Source organism: Cyprinus carpio, chromosome A9 (assembly GCF_018340385.1).
Source record: "Cyprinus carpio isolate SPL01 chromosome A9, ASM1834038v1, whole genome shotgun sequence".
Taxonomy (NCBI): domain Eukaryota; kingdom Metazoa; phylum Chordata; class Actinopteri; order Cypriniformes; family Cyprinidae; genus Cyprinus; species Cyprinus carpio.
The window spans coordinates 27,456,299-27,478,769 of NC_056580.1; the positions used below are offsets into that span (position 1 = coordinate 27,456,299).

The following is a 22,471-nucleotide window of genomic DNA, read 5'->3' on the forward strand; positions in this document are numbered from 1 at the left end:
TAAAATCAGTGTTAAGTATTGCCTATTGTTTTTTTAAAACAACAAAAACTATAGTATTGCTTGCTATTGCGGGAATTAGTTAGGAAAATCTGGTCCATACTTGTAATGTCCCTCCAATGGCACTTGTACGATTCCTTCTTCCTCTGCCAAAATACTTTGCTCCTCCTGGCAGTAAACACAGGGAGAAAGAGCGAGAGAGAGAATTTTATTCCCGTCCAGCCAAAGAGAACTTCAGAGACCCTTTGAGATTAAATAACTTTGCTGAAGGACATTTTGGCAGATCGATTCATGTTCCATTTGTTTGGCATGAAATGAATGCATTCAGATACTGAGGTGGGTGAATTGGGGTCTCTCTATAAGAAACGTATCATGGCAATTTTAGCAAGAGTAAAACATGAGATTATGTGCCAGGGGGTCAGAAAGTCTCTGAATGCAGGAAAAACAAACAGCAAAACTGGAGCACAAATCAGATCTCCTCATTAAAGCAGGACCTGAAAAACTCTCCGAAGAAAACTCGTGCTTTTAGTTTTATTCAGCTTATATAAATAAACTAAAGCAGCAGTCATGTTGAGTCGTTCAGTTATACAGACATTGTCTTCCAATTACTAATTACTTGTGTTTTTAGGGGTCCAAACAGTGAAGTATTTGTAGCAGGTCATTATTTGTTCCCTATTATTCTTTTTAAAAACAGCTTTAACTTTTTCGCCGTGTGGCAAGAAATCACCAATTTATGCACTGAGGCTATTTCACTGGCTAACTTTAATACTCTCAATTATGTGATGGATTAGTGCTGCCTAGCAACAAGTGTACCAAAATATTAAATATAAGCACTCAGCGCTGCTGGTCGGTTACATGACAGATGTGAGATTTTTTGTTCCTTTTCATAGTTCTTCCAATTCTTCTGACTGGGTTTTTTGAGAAATGTTTAAAACATGCAAAAATTTTCTTCTCGTGAAATATGCAACTGATTTGCACAAAACTGGCCATGCATGCTATTTGGACATATAACTAACTAAATGTGAAGGAATATATGACAAATGTGTGCTGAGTTATTTAAAATTTCAAGTTTTTGTAACATTTTAAAATCTGAACGCCATTGAAAAACAATTTGAACGAGAGTGATTTATGTACAGTATGCGATGATTTCTGTACAAAAAATGTATTAAAAATGTATTAAAAAAGTAAAAGTATGAGTAAATGTTATACCACTAAAATCTGACAGAGGGCGACAAGTTGCTGACAATTTGGCTTAATATACATTATCCTTCCTTCAAAAGTTTGGGCTCAGAATGATTTTTGGGGTTTGTTTGACTTTTGTTTTGTAGAAATTGGTACTTTTATTCAGCAATGATGCATTAAATTGATCAAAATTGACATAAAGACATTTATGATGTTACAAAAGATTTCCATTTAAAATAAATGCTGTTCTTTTGAACTTTATATTCATTAAAGAATCCTGAAAAAATATCACAGTTCCCACGAAGAAAAAAAAAGATAATTATAAGAAATGTTTCTTGAGCAGCATTAGAATGATTTCTGAAGATCATGTGACCCTGAAGACTGGAGTAATGATGCTGAAAATTCAGCTTTGATCAAAGGAATAAATTACATTTTAAAATGTATTCAAATAAAAAACAGTTATTTTAAAATGAAATAATATTCCACGGTATTACTTTGTTTTTGCTGTATTTTTGATTAAATAAATGCAGCCTTGGTGAGGGGAAGAGACTTCTTTCAAAAACAACCCCAACCCCAAGTGTTTCTTTTAAAATCCCCCTTCTGGTCTTCAATGTCAGGCACATCTGTGCATTGCATTTGTTCTTTCTGCACTGCTTGAACCTTGCAAATTGCTGCTTGCAGCCACATTACAAGTGCTTATTCACAGTGAATGTTACATTTAGATAATAAATGGTAAAGCTCACCTCTCGCTCAGCGTCCTCCAGTTTCTTTTTCTTGCTCTCAGGCATGAGGTCATCGAGCCAGCTTAGATCTCGCTTTGTGAAGATAAAATCCAGCAGCTTTCTAATGAAGACCAGTGCCAACACCTGCCGACAGCAATTTAATTATCATGTATTACTCAAAAACATGAGTTGAAGCAGTTAAGAGATGCTTAACAAGGCAATTACTCTAGCAGACACACTTGGACATGTTTGACCAACTACGTGCTATTACTATCCATCTATGATGGATAAAGCTAGTTTACACTTGCATACTGTGGTAAATATTAACAATAATATAAAAAAGTTCAGTATGTACCATCATGGGAAAGACGATGGCGGCTCGGGAGGTTTTGATGACCCAGAGGAGAACCAGACAGCTGAGCTGGATGATGGTGAACAGATGAACCTTCCGGAGTGGAACGTGTCTCAGGTAAATGAAGTCTGGCTGGTGTTTAGCCGGCATCCCGAATAATCTCAAACGATCAAAAAACTAAAATAATAGAAAAAAAGGAGAAATGTGTACATTAGAGCAGTGGTTCTCAACCAGGGGCCTCAGGAAACATCCAAAGGGGCCTCGAGATGACTTCAATTACTTAAAATAAGACTACAAGAGCTAAAAAATATATATATTTTTTATTTTAATTCATCTGTTTTATGTCTTTGAAGAACAAGGATTCCCACAATCTTGGAAAACCTGGATACATGAGGAAACCTAGTTTTAAAAGTATGATTTCTAGACCTGAATAAGTAATGAATATAAAAAATGGCATCACTCCATGTGCATTTTTATATTGAATATACAATTTTCTAGTTATGTAAAATATCTGTCTATATAAAATATATACATAGAAAAAAAAAAACTTTTTAATTCAGCTACTTGTATTCAAAATTCAAAATGTTTATTTAAATAAAAAAACTACTAAAAATGACAAAAACAACAAAATTATTAAAACTAATATTTAAAAGAAACTATAAACATAAAAAATATGTTCAAAATATTAATAAAAACTATAATGGTATCTGAATGATACTAAAATAACACTGCTTTGAACAGTATTGTGGACACTGCATTAGAGATTACCTAACATGAGCTTAACAGAAAAATAATAATAATAATTTGGCAAGTTTAAAAACTTGTAAATGCTTAAAAAAAAAAAACTCTATAGTGTGTTTACCTGTATTCCTCTCAGTGAAGATGCGCCCATGTAAAGAAAAACTCCATACAGCACTGGCATTGGAATAAACTAAGGAATAAACAAAATAAACATTTTCATTACCTAAATTTTCACCCGAGGTCCTTGTAAAATGTTAAAATATATATATTTTTTAAATTAAACGCAAATATAGTCATAATTTAGTGTTATATGATCATATTGTATAATGACCTCTTACTCTTCAAATGAGCAAGTAAAATTTGATTCCTCATGATATGAACTCTTTTAATGTACACTTCTAAAATAGCGTTTCTATAGTTTAAACAACAGAGCACAACGCTTGCAAAGCTTACGTTGTCGTTTCATTTCCCAAGAAATGCATGAACTGCCCTTATGAAAAAGGAGTATAGTTTAGTACTTTTTATTGCATTAATAATAATGCACTTTAAGAGAATATACGTAAGTGTGGACTTAATGCAAGCCTTAATTTTAGAACTAAATGTGTTTTTTCCTTTTTTTTTTTTTTTTTGCAGACACTTAATTGCTTTAATTTGCAAAATATGTTCAAATTCATATAAAATGCTATTATCTGAACTTTAGAGTGCTTTTCACCCACTACAGTAGCACTTAAGTTCAATTTTGTGTTATTTAATAATTACTTTTTTCATAATTACTGTTTTAAAATGTGCTTAAAGTGATTTAACTGATAAATATTTATGTGATTAAAATATACTGTAATGTCTTCAATTAAAACTTGTATGTCATGTACTTCAATGTTTACAATTACACATTTGTAATGAAGCTGCAATTTAGTACATATACAGTAAAATAAACTAACTTTAAATTTTATACTAAATAACACACTACAGTTAAAATTTTAATCAAGTACTTTACATGAGGTTCAGTATGTCAGTCAACAAATGAAAATAAGTGTACTTCTTTTTAAACACAACATTAATTAATAATTTAATGAATTATTAAATCACAATGATTTAAAACTAACATTATTTAAAAAAAATGTGCTTTTTAAAAGTGTATAGTCATTAATTTTACTCTTTTAGTACATTTAAATGGCCTTTTATTTCAATAATATTATATTATTTTTAAATAATATACTTTTAAGATTTGAATTAACTATAAGCATACTTATTTTTCAAAAGGGTGTATACATAAAATGCAGAGCTTGAATGTAATGCAAGTAATTTTAGTTAAATGCATCAGCCAAATGCATAAATCTAAATGCAGTTATGGCGATCTTGATCACTGAGCTCCAGACCTTCAGCACTGAGGTCATGAATACAGAGCAGCCCATGAGGAGGAAGATCATGAGGCCGGTGACCCGCTGCTCTCTGATCCCGAGGAACTTGGGCTGTTCTCCGGGCGCCGAACACTCGGACTCCAGCTTCAGACTGTTGACGTGACTGATGGACAGAACCGTCGCTGCCACGAACCACGGCAGCCCCATCAGAGAGCACACGCCCAGCATCACGCCCACCATGAACAGGTCCAGGTGATAGCCACAGGCTTTCTGTAGGAACAAGTCGGCAAACGAAGGGTTAACTCGTTTCATTCATACTTGACTGACAGTTTGAGGAAACTAGCGGCACCTTCAGCTTGTGCTCCTTTCTGTTGATGATCACAGCGGTGATCTGCTGGTCCATAAAGATGAGGATGGTGCAGAGGAGGGCGGGAATGACTGTAATCACACACGTCCACCACGGGTTCGGACCCAGCGGGTTAATGAACCACCCACGATCATCACGAGTTGGCTGAAAACATGTTGCAAGACTATATTAAACTATATATATACTGTTTTGTTGAAGTTAACATATGGCTAACATAATACATTTTGAACATTGTTTTTTGTGAAGTTAGTGCATTTATTTTTTTAATTGTGCATAACACTGTATATTTCATTGTACAGTTCTTTTTTCACATTATAGTTTTAACACAAATTATATAATTTCATATTGTATATATTTCTTAATTTAATCACTGTACATGATAACATTTTGTATATTTTCTAAAATGTTTCATTTCCATCATTTATTCTACTTTTACGGTCCACAATATCTCATTTGTGTTCATTAAGATAGATTAAGATAAAAAAAAAAAAAATGTAATTAAATTAAATATTAGCGAACAAGAAGGTAATGTGTGAAAAAGTTTGCTGTTGGCTTGAGAAAGCCCAATCTGGACATTTAAAATAGTTTGGAAAATGTAAAACTGAAATTGTTTTAAAAGCTTGACGTTTAAAGGTTTGTATATTTAAGTAGTTTGAAAAGCTTGACATTTAAAATACAGACAGACAGACAGACAGACAGAGAGAGAGAGAGAGAGAGAGAGAGAGAGAGAGAGAGAGAGAGAGAGAGAGAGAGAGAGAGAGAGAGATAGATAGATAGATAGATCAGTTGCTAGAAGCAGTTGCTAGGGTGTTCTGGATGGTTGCTGTGCATATCTTTCTCAAGTCAACATCATAATAATTGAAATAGTAAGACAAACAAACCTTGAACACATTAGGAACCTTCAGTTTGGGGGAAGGCACTCCTAAAGCGTAATCCACCAGAACCATCGTAAAAATAGTGATGAACACTGCAAAGTCACTGATGATGGCTCTGACCTGGAGGAAGCAGGATTTACAGTATAATCATTATTCCCCCTCCTTACCGCAGCAGCTGATACTCCACAGTAACACTAGAGGGCGCCAGAGCGCATATAACTGCAGCGTCGTGACAAAGTGCCGCAGCAGGCAGCAGGCAGCTCTCAGACAGACGGTGGGCGATAATGACTGCAGTACCTTGGTGGGGAAGTAGCGGCTGGTCTTGAATTCTTTGAGGAACGCTGACATGGCCACAGTAGAGAAGAAGAGAACTACAGACCAGAAGAGAACGTCAGGAACATACGGGCCATGAGGCCCACAAGCGGACCCCACAAATTCTCCTTTCTTCTCAATGCAGTCCTGAAAGGAGAAAGAGAAATAAGGGATTAGGCTAGCTTTTTTTTTTTTTTTTTTCTTAAAGTAATAGTTCACTCACAATAACATGAGGTTGCAAATGATAAATGATTAATTTTGTGGTGATCTCTTTAAATGATATGAATTATTTTCACTCTTGCCCATTAAAAGAAGAGCAGCAGCAAAGATCTTTTAGATTTTATGGTGATTTAACAAATGTAATCCAGCTCAAATTTTCTTAATCTCACTTAACAGTCTCACTCTAGCATGCCACTTAAATTCGCATCACACATAACATGCTTGGGATAACTTTGTTTAAATGTGAAGCAAATGTGGAGTTAATGCAATGCGGGTTATATGGCTAAAATAATAATCAGCATTATTTTCAAAATGACTCATTTGTAAAATATTTGTAATTTGACAATTTTGAAGTCAGAGATCACCCCACTGAAATCACACAGAAGTGTTCAAAGTTATGAATATTATGACTATTTGATTCATCAGGCTTTTATGGCTCATACAGTATGATATAGTGAAAAAAATATGGAGCTTGTACTTGAGATTCTGAGACTCAAACTCAGCAAAAATATGGAATTTGTTGCAGTTCTTGATATTTATATGGCCAGAAAGTAAGATGAAATTCTGATGCTTGTTATGTAAATTACTGAGATCTTTATAACATTATAGCAGATAGTTACATTAAATTAAATAAATATCAGCTGTCACTCTCTATCTCCAATAATGTCTTAGTAAGATGATATTTAAAAACTTAATTTTATGATCAAAGCTCTGTAGTTTCAAAACGTATAATGCCATACAATACAATGACTGAGAGATGACGAAATAAACATTTCTCAAAAGCCTGATGATCATATTCATATTAGAACAGGATTTTTCTAATAAATACTGTCTGGATAATCAAGTAAACCTAAGCTACTTAAGCTACTCCAGGAAGGGTTCATTTTGAAATATTACTAACAATAAAAAAGGTATTCTTATGTTTACTCTATAAAAATCAGTAAAGATTTCACAGCAAGAGGACATGTGAAGTACAAGCTGAAGGTGGACGTTTGTACAGTTCTACTAAAAGGCTTTACTTGCTAAAAAAGTCTAATCTATCAGTTAGTTAACAAAAGGCATACAGTAGATTGTGTGCAACAGGTTTTTCAAATCATGCAGATAAATTTGCATAAAAAATATGAAACATTAAAAGTATTTGTAAACCGGTCAGGGATTCTCAAAAGTCACAAATGCAGTTCTGACCGGAACTTCCAGAGCCTCCCAGAAGATCTCCGGAGCTGAGATGTTGTTCTGCTCCCAGTATAGAAGAGTGGCATTGCTGGGGTTTGCAGGCTCAATACAGGAACATCTACAAGAACAGAATATTGAGGGTAAAATGCATTTGTTTCTATAAGACTGAATCATACTGATCTTGTATACAGCACCGGAGTCTATATTTCTCTGGGTCTGTATGTTCACCTGTAAGTGGTGAGTTTCTCCAGATTGTTGTTCATGCTGATGGGATACGTCTCCCCGAGATGAATGAGCTTCTCCAAGGCCTCATAGATGAAGATGATGCAGATGAGAGAGGCGAAGGCCTCCTCCGTGAAGCGTGTGATGTAACAGACGAGGGAGCTGGCATCAGTGGCCACCAGCAGCAGACAGAGGAACGCCGTCCACAGCCCGATACATGCCCTGAGGGACAGATACGACAGCCCATACTCCCTGCACACAAACACACCGCGAGCCACGACTGACGTTAACACAGTCTGAAGCGTACACAGGCCGTGTGTAGTTTCAGTTACTGGACAGTAACTCAAACTGGAGTTACTGTTTGCACTAAGCAATATAAAAAACAACACAAAGAGTTCTTTATATTAGACATACTTGCAGAATTTGTATAATATTTTCTCAAACACCAGAACGGGTCCGGTGCTGCCCAGAATAGTGAGAGGCTGGCCGGCAAAAAGTGAGTAAGCAATTCCAGTCATGGAGGCTCCAAACAGCGATTCGATTGCACTCTGGGAAAAGGGGAGAAAATGTCACAAAGCATCGTGTTTACATGACTACACTAATATAGATTCAAATATTAATGACTAGCCAACTAGGCCAATTAGATGTGCCTGATGTGTTCAGGTGTTCTTACTATGCGTCCCTCTGTGGCTTCTCCCAGCAGTCCTCCGAAGGTGATAACAGGGGACATGCAGGCGCAGTACAGGAACAGGAAAGAGGCCAAACACTGCAGGCTGAGCGCATCTGTGAAATCCGACAGGAAGTGCGGAACCTTCCTCTTCACATCCAGAACCAATCCACCAAAAAGCCTGACAAAAAAAAAACACCAGACACAAGATTACTGCCGTCTGAGCTTGGAAAGAGATGCAAAACTGGCTTAAACTAAATTTACAGTGTTACATTCCACAGAGAATTACATGCTAAATAAACACTCACCAGGCAATTTAATTTCACCAGGCAATTATTTACATGACAATTAAATATTTTTCCTCCAAACTGTCATTACTATAATGCAAAAAAAAATGACAGTACTGTATTACAGTAATGAGAATAATAGAAACTCAAAATGTGTGTAATTCTCACGAAAATAATGTCACAATGCAATGCACCTAAAAATAGGATTTATTTTCAAACTATTATTATCGATTGATTTATTGTTTTATTTTTTGAGTGCAACAAATTTCTCGCAGGTCGCACATCTAACAACAAACAGAAAAATAAGTTTATCTATAGGATGGCTGGCATTTATTTTTTTCCTCCATGTGCCAACACATATGTGAAATATTCCTCACATGAAGTCACGGTTCAGTTGTTTCACAGCAAGACAGAAAGTCTGGTGCGTCTTGCATATGTAAAAACAGTTTCAATGTCATAAGAACAAAAATCTATGTTTTAATTTTGTAAATGCTAAATACAATTTCATAGTCTGGAAGAAATACTTTAAAAGGTACATTTTCACAATTTACCCACCATTGATTGGCATGGCAAAAGTTATGTATGATTCAGAATAACAGAGAAAACTGGAATCAATGTAGTAGCCTACATAAATATAAGGATAAAATGGTAAAAAATATTAAACCAATTCAGTGAGTGGTGTCCAGCTTTCAGCTATTTTACATTTAAAATCCAGTATTTAATTCATTTTAATCCAATTTTGTAAAAAAAAAAAAAAAAAGAAAAAAATGTTAAGATTTGTCAGTCTGATAAAAATTAGCCAGAAAAGATATGTTAAAATCAAAAGCAGATATTACATCCAATGCATTTGTTGCACTGGAAATGCAAGGTCAAATTGAGAGCACTGCATTTTGGTAAACCGTATTTTCAGTAGCACAATTTGGCAAATATCATCCAGATATTCCATGCATACAGAAAAACTACATTTTGTGCACATACTACACAAGGCATAATTCTTTAACCAGAAAGAAATATTAATTAGGGCTGATCAGATATGATCGCTGCGGACCATTTGGGAGAAAAGAGCCATCTGATAACAGAAGGGGATTATTGTTGTGAGAAGAGAGAAAGTCACTCAAAGTTGTGAAAACTGTCACTCAACAGGAAGAGTGTGACCAAATGTCAAACATGGCGTCTGTCCAGTTCACTGGAGAGTTGAAAACCTGGTCTTCAGTGGCACGGCTCTCGGTTACATTGTAGTACAGAATGAAAGCACCGTCCTAAAAGATCTGCATTATTACAGTATGTGCCCTTTAACTGTCTCAGTGAACACAGCGGCGAGCTGCGTGACCTTTTACATTTGTCTTCAAAGAGGAACACTGTTGTCTTTTCATAGTTCGTGGGATTAAGCCGTTGTGTTTAAGGCGAGACATACAGGCAAAAACTTTTGAGATTTCGCTTTCATAACATTGTTTCAGACACATGAACAGAAAACATCCAAAACATGCTTTTAAGTGTTTATTTTATTGCACTTTATCTATTTGTGTCTGTCAATTTCAATTATCTGAATGATTTTTTTCTCTAATTCAGCAGCACCTACGTACTGGAAACCACACTAAAACTTCACATTTTTATTCCTATCTATATTCTGAAGGTTTATATAGAGAGGTTTGTTCATATATTATTTGCCTGATTTTATACAGTACATTATTCCTAAAAACATGGAGAAAATATATTTTCGTCTGGCTATTGACAATATTGTCTAATCTGTGGAGTGATAAAAAGAGAAATCCAAAATCCCCTCTGTAAAAAAAAACCTACTGTAATATGTCAACAAAATCAATCAAGAATTTTGAAACTGTCTTTATCCAATATTCAGATTTCTGTTCCAAAATGTATGCTATTTATATTTAATTAGATTATACTTAATTTGCATAATCAAACTTCACATTTAAAAAAACAATAATAATACACAGTGTTATTTTGTTATCATTGAGAAATTATTATAGTTTCATTAATGTTTTGAATTAATTTTTATTTTAATATTTTCTTATATTAATTACTTCTGTTTTTTTTTTCATTTTTATTAGTTGTTGTGTTTTAAATATCTATATCCTTTTAGTCATATTTATTTTCGTTTCACATCAAGTTAAATAAAAAAAATATTGTTTTTATATTTTATTTCAAGTAACAAAAATGTTTTATTAAGGTTTTAGTTTTAATTAACTACTGTATAATAACCCTGATAATATAAACATGTATCAACTTTGTTTTAGATGTTTCTCCTAAAACTAATTTAAAGAAATATGTGTATAGATCAATGCAATGTGAATAACAGCTCAGATAATTTGGAAAAATGTAACGAGTTCATACTGATTTCAGATATTCGATTGCTGACTTTGGTATCTAGGCACAGTTTTCAGATTACATTAAAATCTCTTCTGAAATAAGCTCTGCATATTTTGCATGTCTCTCTGATTTAACACACCTGAATTAGATCATCGGCTAGTTAGAAGAGAGGTTCACACATGACCTGTGTTCCGATTGACATGGTCCCTACGCAGTGTTCATTGCTCCCTACTCCCTGCACACGGAAAATCTGTCGAAGTTTACTTCACTTCAGAACATTCATTCACAGATTTGTGCTACGCCACGACCTGCAGCGTCTTCACACACAGACCAAACTTACTAGAGAAGTGTGAAGTGTGACATACTTCTGTAAATAAATACAATTTAAATGGAACATATGGAACATATACGTTCCTTCCAATTGGAATCATGGCGGAATATCCTGTGAATTCCACTTTGCATGGCAAAGAAACACACATAATGTGCAGAGTGAACTGAGAACCACTGCTCTAGAGGACACAGGAAAAACATCTAAAAAAAAAAACATCTAAAAAGCAGGAGACACCTCCTTTTCCTCTAAAAGGAGACATTAAAGTATCTCATTTATGATTTTTATTTTCGACGGCTTTCACACAAACTGCCATGTGATTTGTGACACACACACACACACACACACACTCCAGACTGACCTCCCGGTGCGCTGCAGCTCAGGGCCTCCATGTCCACTATGTTCCTCCGTCTCTGCCAGCTCTCCATTAGGCACGGCAGGGATCTTTCTCTTCTCCTGTTACATCAGACACAGAGACAGTGAGAGCTGTTCTGACAGCAAGCAGCAGAGTGTTTGCAGTCATATTCCTCAAACGTCTGGTTAGTGTTGCTTCTAAATCTGTGACTGTACTTGTTAAACTACTGCAATTCATTCAGCCTGCTTAACATGCAGACTTTTGTTTTGTAGACAGCTATGATGTCATCATAACATTTGCATACTGCATTATGATTGGTCTTGTCTTAAATGTATATATTTATCTAATCTATAGCCATAATTATACTGCACTGTTTGTGTTTGTGCATGTGGTTCTAAACCTACACTTTCATTCAAAAGTTTTTGGTTGGTGAGATTTTTATTATGTTTTTGAATGGTCATTTAAGGCTGCATTAGCTGATCAAAATACAGTAAAATTGTATTAATTACAATTGAAAATAACCGTTTATAATGTTAAATATTTTCAATGCTATGATTTTTATTACTGTTGAAAACAGTTGTGCTGATTCATACTTTTGTGCAAACTGTGATACATTTTATTTTTTCAAGATTCTTTGATCAATAGAAAGGTCAAAAGTACATGTTGTTACATAAATGATCACTTGTGATCAATTTATTCATTCTTGCTTAATAAGATATTAAATAGTATGTAGAATTTTAATGCTTTTTTTAAGGGACAAGCTCCCCAAAAATGCCTTCTTTTTGTATCCCATGGTAGAAACAAGTCATTGTGATTCGGAACAGCATGACAGCAAGTAAATAATGGCAGAATTGTAATTTTGGGGTCAATTATCCCATTAAAGCATTTCAAATCTCAAGGGTCATGTCAAATAAATCATTTAGATCATCTGGGCTCAGATGAATCACTGTATGCTCGTTTATTCTTCAGATGAATGTCTGCGTGCTGCTCTTGTATAACTGAACAGCACTGAAGAAAAAGCGTCAGTTTATCACTCTTTTCTCTTTTTTTAAGAGTGCAGTGTTATAGATAATCCTCTCTTCAGGATTTTCTAGATAGAGATTTCAACAGTAAATGCTCCATTTTAATCTTTATAACCAGATGGAGAGTCACGGCCAGCTGTGCTTTTATAAATCATGTGCATTACATCACATGACTTACTGTACATATGTGGCAGATAATATTGAATTTGACTTAACAGTTTTTCATTTGATATAAGCCACAATAATGCCAGACACTAGTCTTTTGACTAAGAGTAAACTTCAATCCTTCTGTTTTCTATCCTACATATCAGCTCTGTGTTGTCTTACTGTAGTTTCTCTGGTTCATACAGTAGTTTCTGTTCCACTGACCTGGGACGGGACGTTTTTGGGCGGCTCTATCCTGATGGACGGGTCCCATTCTCCCGGTGGCAGAACTGTAACTTGGTCAAGAAATTCATCGATTCCAGCAATCAGATCATTGTGGTCTTTAGCTTTATAGGCCACATCATGGAAAACCTACAAAAGACAAAACCGGAACATTCTTAGTCTAAAATTGTTGATTTCCACCACTGAAAAAAAAAGAAAAAAAAAGGCTTATTCTGAGTTTATATCGCACAATATTTCTATTTTTATTTGTATTTATATTTTTATAAATAAAGTCAGAAATGCTAATTAAAAACTCGCAATTGCAAGAAAATAATTTGAATTGCAAGATATAAACTCACAATTGAAAAAAAGTCAGAATTGTGAGATGTAAAATCAGAATTACAAAAAAAGTCATAATTGCAAGATATTAACTTAGAAGTCATAATTGTGAGATATAAACTCAGAATTCTGAGAAAAGTCATAATTGTGAGATATAAACTCAGAATTCTGAGAAAAGTCATAATTGTGAGATATAAACTCAGAATTCTGAGAAAAAAAGTCATAACTGAGATATAAACTCAAAATTCTGAGAAAAGTCATAAGTCAAGTCAAGTCATCTTTATTTATATAGCGCTTTAAACAAAAAAGATTGCGTCAAAGCAACTGAACAACATTAATTAGGAAAACAGTGTGTCAATAATACAAAATGACAGTTAAAAGCAGTTTCATCACTGAATTCAGTGATGTCATCATGCAGCTCAGTTCAGTTTAAATAGTATCTGTGCAATCATTTGCAATCAAGTCAACGATATCGCTGTAAATGAAGTAATTGTGAGATATAAACTCAGAATTCTGAGAAAAGAGAATTGTGATATAAACTCAACATTTTGAGAAAGGTGAGAATTGTGAGATATAAACTCAGAATTTCATAATTCCAAAAAAAAAAAAAAAAGTCAGAACTGCAAAATTTAAACACTGAATTCTGAGAGAAAAGGTCAGACCTGCGAAAAGTAAATTTAGAATTTCAAAGTCAGAGAAAAAAGTCAGAATTGTGAGAAAAAACACATTTTGAACATTCTTCCTAGTAGCTGTTTGTGTTTCATGAAAGAAAGAAAACAATGCAGTAAATGAATGTTTTTCATTTGAAGGCAAGTTATTTCTTTAAGACTCTTTTATACTTGAAACCTGGGAAAAAAGTACATATTCTCATTTTCATGCTCTTCAATAATGTCTTGAGATGTTGCCTTAGCAACATCAAGCAGCAGCTTGGCACGAGGGTGGTTTTCTGGCTAATTAGCAGTCATTTGCATGTTATTAGGGCTGTTCTGCAAGTCTCCTCTGCACCTCTAAGACTAAGTGAGAGAGAATGTGCTGAGCTGTGAAAGACCTCAGGAGTCTCCAGTGCTCTCATCTCTGTGAGACGGCTTCAGTCTGCATGAAATCCAGTTTATTAAAGCAAAACGCCCCTCATGGTTAGGAATTTGTGGGGAGTTTTAGATACAGTGCAAAGCAACAGATGGCCGCCTTCAATAATGAGTTACATTTATTATAATTAATGGGTCACTCCTTCCATGTAGTACATTTTGTGTCTTGGATAAAATATTTAAAAAAATTATATACAAATTTAAATCATATTAGTTAGCTTTCATTCATCACAGTTGTAAACGTACATTTGGTTTGAGTGGATGACAAAAACAGACAATTTTACATAATAAAAAATGTATTGCATAAAAAATACCTTTCTCTTTTGAATATTGGGTTGATAGATCATTAATTTGTATGTTTTTCCATTTCCATTCAGTTAATTATATATTTATTATTATTATTATTATTTAAGGGAGATAATTTTTGATGGATTTGATGAAGCCTTGATGTTTTCTGTGGTATTATTTAGTTAGTGTAACTCTAAAAACTCTTGTTCAATCCAATTACAGAAATCAGAAAAAAATAAAACCATAAATATAAAAAAATATAAATATAAAAATAATTTAAAAATGACAACTTTCAATTTCATAATTAATTAGTTACTTTGTGTCACTGTAAAAATTCCTGTCCGAACAAATTACAGAAATTGAAATTGTAAGATATATATATATATATATATATATATATATATATATATATATATATATATATATATTATATATATATATATATATGTAAAAAAAAAAAAAAAAAAAAAAAAACATTTTTATTTATTTTTATATTTTATTTTTAACTATTTTTTATTTATTTTTTAATTGTGTCATTTAAAAAATTCCTGTTTGACCAAATTACACAAATATAAATATAAAAATATAACTATAAAAAAATAATATTTAATAAAATAATTTTGAGTTGACAACTTAATATAAATGGACCTTAATTTTCATAACTTCAAATGCTGCTCATTCAATCAGAATTTAGAGTCAGTTTTTATAAACTCTATTTTGAATGATTCTAAAATGCCTCTGGATCAATAATACAAAGTCAGCACAAACAGTACTTTGTTAAAAGCTGTAAACAACTGTAAAACAGCATCATGTGCTCTTACCTCATCTGTCATCAAGGTAGCAATTGATCTGCCAATCTCGTGATATTGTGGTCCTTTACCCAGAGGCCCCAGCAGGATGAACAGGAACCTGAGAGACGAGGCACAAAACAGAAATGTAACTGTGTTCTTGTGTTGGCTTTGACAAGCTAAAAGTTGAAGATGTTCACCTGGTAGTGATGGGCACCTCCGCCAGGCCGTTCAGCAGTACGGCAGGAGAGAGGCGGACAAACGCCACGACAGGCCTGTCCAGAAACTCCAGCTCTCCAACCAAAATATTAGAGGCCTCTGCACCCGGAGGAATCTTCTTCATGAAGTGCAGGTCTATCTACACACAAATCGTCATGCAGAGTCAGGCTACTGCATCACTAGATGAGAAATACACAGGCATATTGAGAAAAAAGTTTTTCATGGACGTTTTGAACTGTTTCATCATACAGACCGTCAGCTAGGCTAAATTAAAAAAAACATGGACAGACTAAACAGAGTTTAAAAGAGTGTTAGCTTTGTGGGGTGTGAATACTTTTGAAGTTTCTACAGTGTTGCTAATCGGTTGCTATGGTGATCTTGGTTGGTAGGAGGTTGCTAGGGTGTTCTAGGTGTTTTTTAGGGGGAAATTATGGGAAAAGAACATGTTTGATCAGTTATTATATAACAAATTAATGAATTCAGAAAAGATCAAAAGACGGTGTAGGTTATAATCAGGGTTATTATAAAGCTAAAACCATAAAAAAAAAAAAACTTGGAATACCAGAAATAAAATATACATTAACTCAAATAAAATTAATTATATATTTAAAAAAAAATTTACATTTCACATTTTTGTTTAGTTTAAATTGAAATATCAAAATAACTAAAACTAAATAAATTAAAACTTAAAAACTGTAGTGACATATTAAACAATTTAAAACGATAATAATAAAATGACAAAACACAGCAAAATTACTAAAACTTTAATTAAAAATAAAATCTAATTCAAAATGTTAACAAAACTTTACTTGAAATAAAATAAAAAAATAATTAAAAAATATATTAAAAATTACTAAAAAGTTAACTAAAACTTTTTATGAAATTTTTTTGTAATATATTTAATATTTTGACAATTTGAAACTAATTAAAAATATAAATAAAAACTATAACAGTACCTCAAAAATACAAAAAAAAAAAAAAAAACAACCTCAGTGTGCTGGTTTTTTCAAGCCACCATAATTACACAAACCATCCATATATAAGATTCTGAGATTTGATTTTCAAATCTCAATATGGAATATTAAAAAGCATAAAAAATCCATAAAGCTCTTTGTAGAATTCTGGTTCGTGTGGAAATGTGCTCTTAAGACTGGTTTAGGGTCCAAGGTCAAAATGATGTACAGAACCAAAGAGATTATGTATGTTTGCATAATGCAAAAGGCCACGTGTTGTGTAAGATTTCATAATATTACTCTCTATTTTAATTGCAGCATTTCATCGCGACCCCAGTGAACCTGACAGCACCGCAGCTGCCTGCTCATCTGTTCATGGGATCACAACATAATACCCACTTAATACAAGAAACAGAACAGTGTAATGTCAGGTAAAGAGGGTTTCAACCACAGTGTGTTTGAAGCATAATCCCTTACCCCAGAACAGACAGACGGCCAACGGCAGCACTTCAGAGAAAATACACAGACCTCGATGTACTGTACTGGACTGTGAGTTATTTTAACAGAAACTTAAAGTTACTTCACCATATATGGTGAAATATTAATGTGAATAAAATTAACAGGACATTTTACTATAGAATGGACTAAAATGTGTTTTTCTGTAAACAAAAAAAAAATGTATGGAAATACATTCTACATTATATTACATTCAGCAAAAAAAAAAAAAAAAAATACACATACTTTTAAGGTAATTGATGTTAAAAATAGTATTATTATTCTTTTTATTATTTTTGCTTTTGTTTTTTATACAATAAAAACATGATGCATCACATCTGGTTATATAAACTACCTTTCAAAAATTTGGGGTTAAGATTTTTTAATGCTTTTGAAAGAAGTTTTTTATGCTAAAAAAATATCACAAATACAGTAAAAACAGTAATATTGTGAAAAAATATTACACTTTGAAATAACCACATTCTATTTGAATATATTTTAAAATTTAATTTATTCCTGTGATGCAATGCAGAATTTTCAGCATCATTACTCAGAGTCTTCAGTGTCACATGATCTTCAGAAATCATTCTTATATGCTGATTTGCTGCTCAATTATTACTGGTTCTCAGTTATTGGTAATGGTTCTTATTATTAATAATGTTAAAAACTGCTTTTGCAACAATGTTTTGTGGAAACATTTTCAGGTTTCAGGTTTCTTGATTAATAGAAAATTCTCAAGAACAGCATTTATCAGAAATAGAATCTTTTGTAACATTACAAATGTTTTTATTGTTACTTTTGATTAATTTAACACATAATTTGCTGAATAAAACCATTAATTTCTATTAACCCCCTCCCCCAACATTTGAATGGTTGTATATCATGATTTGCGCTTAAATATTAAGTAGCACAACTGTTTTCAAAGTTGATAATAATAAGAAAAGTTTCCGGAGCAGCAAATCAGCATATTAGAATGATTTGTGAAGGATCATGTGACACTGAAGACTGGCGTAATGATGCTGGAAATTCAGCTTTGCAGCACATGAATAAATTACATTTTAAAATCTAGTAACATAGAAAATAGTTATTTTAAACTGTAATAATATTTCACTACATTACTGTTTTAGGGTATTTTTTAGCACATACATGCAGCCTTGGTGAGCAGAAGAGACTTCATTAAAAACATAAAAAATTTTAATGTTTCCAAACTTTTGACAAGTAGTGTAGTTATATTTAATTCTGCATCTTTACCTTGCTGAAGTCCACAGCACTGTTTTCACGGCTCACGTCATTCTTGCCCTCTGTGGTCAGTGGTTGAGACTGGGGTGGCATCATCTGACCTGCAGACAGAGAGATTATCAATCAATCAATCAATACAATGACAATACTAATCAGTGTTAATCAGCCGATGAATGGAATGCAGCTTAAGCATCAGCTGTATTAAATGTAGCAGACTGAAATGATTGTGTTTATGGATCGGTAGGAGAGAATGATTTTAATGGAGGTCTGTCATGATCTCAGATGTGTTTTATGGACTACATACATAAAATGAGACACAATGAGCAGAGAGATGATGGCTAGTACTGATTCCACATTTTTGTCAGTATGCTCACTACAGCAGCCTTCAAAAATGGATATAAACACATGTATAAATCACCAAGCATCACTTCATGGAAACTCGATTGCACTCTACTCTAAAGGCAGCTAAAGCAGCTTTTAGCACATGATGCAGCACCAAAACCCTTAGTTAAGAGAGCATCTTGCATGGCATGAACAGATTTGTGTTTATTAGTCATGCTCGCTGCTGTTTTAATGCAGTTTTGGCTCTGTGCTGCATGAATTACAGTAATAATGATACTGAACGAAGGGTCTGGTACACTTCATGTGCTAGCATTAGCGTGTGGGAAGCTGGCAAACTTCCTAAACATAAGCCTTGTATAAAGGTGATGAATATTCAGATTAGCCTTCACCTTCCTCACAGTATAATATCATGTCATTTATCTGCAAAATTACACTGCTTATCTACTGGCACAAATTGTATAATATTAAATTTGCACTTACTATTTACATTTGCTTTAATTTTTTAAGTTGCTTTTGATAAAATGCATAATGCATAAATGTACATGAATACATTTTGCATCAGTCTTGGGTTTAACCAATTGAAAGAAATATTTTTCAGTACGATGAAGGTAAGTCAGCTGTTGCTGCCTTCAAGTTGCACTTTACTAATGCACTTTGCTAATTTTGTTCAGAAAAAAAAAATCAATAATTGGACATTTCTGAACTTTTGTGACAAAAATAAGAGCAAAGGATGTGCATTAGGTGCCTAATTTATGCTTTACTCTGTATTTTATCCTTGTGACTTGTGCAGCCAAAGAGAATCATGGGAAATGTAGTTTTGTCACCCAATAGAATGCAACGATCCCATTCATCTTCTCCATAAGGGAATTGATTTTAAAGCTAACTCATAATCCATTTAAGACAGAGCTACTGTGAGTTACACGATTGTTAATCAATGGTATGCTTTTGCTGAAACCATCAGCCTACATTATTTCAACAATACTTGTGTTTAAATGTGGAACTCCTGGAGAAAGACTACATTACCCATGATTCTGCAAAGAAATCTCTACCAGTCAGATAACTGAATCAAGTAAAACGTAAAACGTTCATGAGCTCTCGTTTTGTAATAGTGATCATTCTGACATTATCTGAATGCAATATCTTAGATTATTTCCATCTCAAAAAAAGAAAAGAAGAAGTTTGGATTCCATTTATTGATTCAGTTCATTCAGACAGTTCATTTTAAAGAACTGGTTCATCAAAATAATTCATTTGAATCATCACATAGTTCCTGGAATTTCTTGTGAGATATTTTATGCATGTATATTAACATAAGACTTACACTGTCTCCCTAATTTATATTCTTGTTTTTGCACCAGATAAATTCTAATTTAATCATAATTTAACTTAAGATAGCTTAAATATAGTTAACATAGCTGATTTTTTATTTTTAAATCTGTAAAAGTTGTAAATAAAACATTATTAGAATATATTTTACAAGAAAATAAAATTTCGGGCTTTCTACATGAAAATGTGTTTAATTCAGCATGTTACTTGCTTAATTGTGAAATTCTCTGGCAATTTCTGAGTGAAAATTGTTTCTACATCATATTTTTTCCAGTGTATTGTAAATCATGAATGGCTTGTTGCTTCACCAAACAACAACATGTATGTTAGACCCTATTCCATCTAAGCTCCGAAAGAGGTGCTTCCAGAAGTCATAGATCCTCTTCTGACTATTATTATTAATTCGTCATTGTCATTAGGGTATGTCCCCAAAACCTTCAAACTGGCTGTTATTAAGCCTCTCATCAAAAAACCACAACTAGACCCCAAAGAACTAGTTAATTATTGACTGATCTCGAATCTCTCTTTTCTGTCCAAGATACTAGAAAAGGTTCAACACTATTGACCACAACATTCTTTTGCATAGACTAGAAAACTTTGTTGGCATTAATGGAAGTGCATTAGCATGGTTTAAATCATACTTATATGACTGCCATCAGTTCGTAGCAGTGAATGAAGAGGTATCATTTCAATCACAAGTGCAGTATGGAGTACCTCAAGGCTCAGTACAAGGGCCGTTACTCTTCACGCTTTACATGTTTACCTTGGGAGATTTCATCAGGAAACACGGTGTTAGCTTTCACTGTTATGCTGATGATACTCAGCTCTATATTTCTTTGCGGCCCGGTGAAATATACCAATTTGAAAAACGAATGGAATGCATAGTCGATATAAAAAACTGGATGATGAGTAATTTCTTATTGCTAAATTCTGAAAAAACAGAGGTGTTAATTATAGGACCTAAAAACTCTGCATATAATAACCTAGAACGCTGTCTAAGACTTGATGGCTGCTCTGTCAATTCTTCGTCATCAGTTAGGAACCTAGGTGTGCTATTTGATAGCAATCTTTGCTTAGAAAGCCACGTTTCTAGCATTTCTAAAACTGCATTTTTCCATCTCAAAAATATATCTAAATTTTGACCTATGCTCTCAACGTCAAATGCAGAAATGTTAATCCATGCGTTTATGACCTCAAGTTTAGATTATTGTAATGCTTTATTGGGAGGTTGTTCTGCACGCCTAATAAACAAACTCCAGCTAGTCCAAATTGCATCAGCTAGAGTTCTTACTATAACCAGGAAGTATGACCATATTAGCCCGGTTCTGTCAACTCTCCCTATTAAACATTGCATAGATTTTAAAATCTTGCATATTACTTATAAAGCCCTGAATCGTTTAGCACCTCAGTATTTGAAAGAGCTCTTGTTACATTATAGTCCTCCACGTCCGCTGCGTTCTCAAAACTCTCAAAACTCTCAAAGTCAACTGCGGGCGGCAGATCCTTGTCCTATTTAGCACCTAAACTCTGGAATAACCTACCTAACATTGTTCGGGAGGCAGACACACTCTCGCAGTTTAAATCTAGATTAAAGACCCATCTCTTTAACCTGGCTTACACATAACACACTAATACGCTTCTAATATCCAAATCCATTAAAGGATTTTTAGGCTGCATTAATTAGGTAAACTGGAACTGGGAACACTTCCCATAACACCCGATGTATTTGCTACATTGTTAGAAGAATGGCATCTACGCTAATATTAGTCTATTTCTCTCTTATTCCAAGGTCTCCGTAGCCACCAGATCCAGTACGTATCCAGCCCAGATGGTGGATCAGCACCTAGAAAGGACCTCTACAGCCCTGAATGTCAGCGGAGACCAGGACATCTAGATGAGCCCCAGATACAGATCCCCTGTAAAGACCTTGTCTCAGACGACCACCGGGGACAAGACCACAGGAACCAGCTGAGTCCTCTGCACAATCTCACTTTGCTGCAGCCTCGAATTGAACTGCTGGTTTCGTCTGGTCAGAGGAGAACTGGCCCCCCAACTGAGCCTGGTTTCTCCCAAGGTTTTTCCCCATTCTGTCACCGATGGAGTTTTAGTTCTTTGCCACTGTCGCCTCTGGCTTGCTTAGTTGGGGACACTTCATTTACAGCGATATCGTTGACTTGATTGCAAATGATTGCACAGATACTATTTAAACTGAACTAAGCTGCATGATGACATCACTGAATTCAATGATGAACTGCCTTTAACTTTTGCATTATTGACACACTGTTTTCTTAATTAATGTTGTTCAGTTGCTATGACACAATCTGTTTTGTTTAAAGCACTATATAAATACAGGTGACTTGACTTGACTTAACTTCACCGAAACTTTACAATCACCGTAGAAGTGCAAGCAACTAAATAAATCCAGCCATGGCTGCTGTGGTTTTAGCTTAATAACATTTGGTATTTGTTATTAAAATCATCTCAGAGAATCATGCATTCTCGCAGCCTGTCTTAGTGTTTTAGA

At 33.9% G+C, this 22,471-nt stretch overlaps 1 protein-coding gene across 3 annotated transcripts in view; it reads right to left on the reverse strand.

Moving 5' to 3' along the window:
- The window catches only part of LOC109072596 (sodium-driven chloride bicarbonate exchanger-like), a 60,492-nt gene that overhangs the window by 2,297 nt on the left and 35,724 nt on the right, over positions 1-22,471 (reverse strand). For all 3 annotated transcript variants that reach the window (XM_042764328.1, XM_042764327.1, XM_042764329.1), the window contains 17 exons: positions 18,292-18,380; positions 15,574-15,731; positions 15,407-15,494; positions 12,877-13,023; positions 11,492-11,586; positions 8,194-8,368; positions 7,935-8,068; positions 7,527-7,772; positions 7,311-7,416; positions 5,892-6,053; positions 5,601-5,714; positions 4,702-4,863; positions 4,371-4,622; positions 3,116-3,184; positions 2,257-2,430; positions 1,923-2,045; positions 101-165 (listed from right to left, as the gene is read on the reverse strand). In XM_042764328.1, the coding sequence (XP_042620262.1) occupies positions 101-165; positions 1,923-2,045; positions 2,257-2,430; positions 3,116-3,184; positions 4,371-4,622; positions 4,702-4,863; positions 5,601-5,714; positions 5,892-6,053; positions 7,311-7,416; positions 7,527-7,772; positions 7,935-8,068; positions 8,194-8,368; positions 11,492-11,586; positions 12,877-13,023; positions 15,407-15,494; positions 15,574-15,731; positions 18,292-18,380 (2,359 nt within the window). The remainder of the gene's footprint in view (positions 1-100; positions 166-1,922; positions 2,046-2,256; positions 2,431-3,115; positions 3,185-4,370; positions 4,623-4,701; positions 4,864-5,600; positions 5,715-5,891; positions 6,054-7,310; positions 7,417-7,526; positions 7,773-7,934; positions 8,069-8,193; positions 8,369-11,491; positions 11,587-12,876; positions 13,024-15,406; positions 15,495-15,573; positions 15,732-18,291; positions 18,381-22,471) is intronic.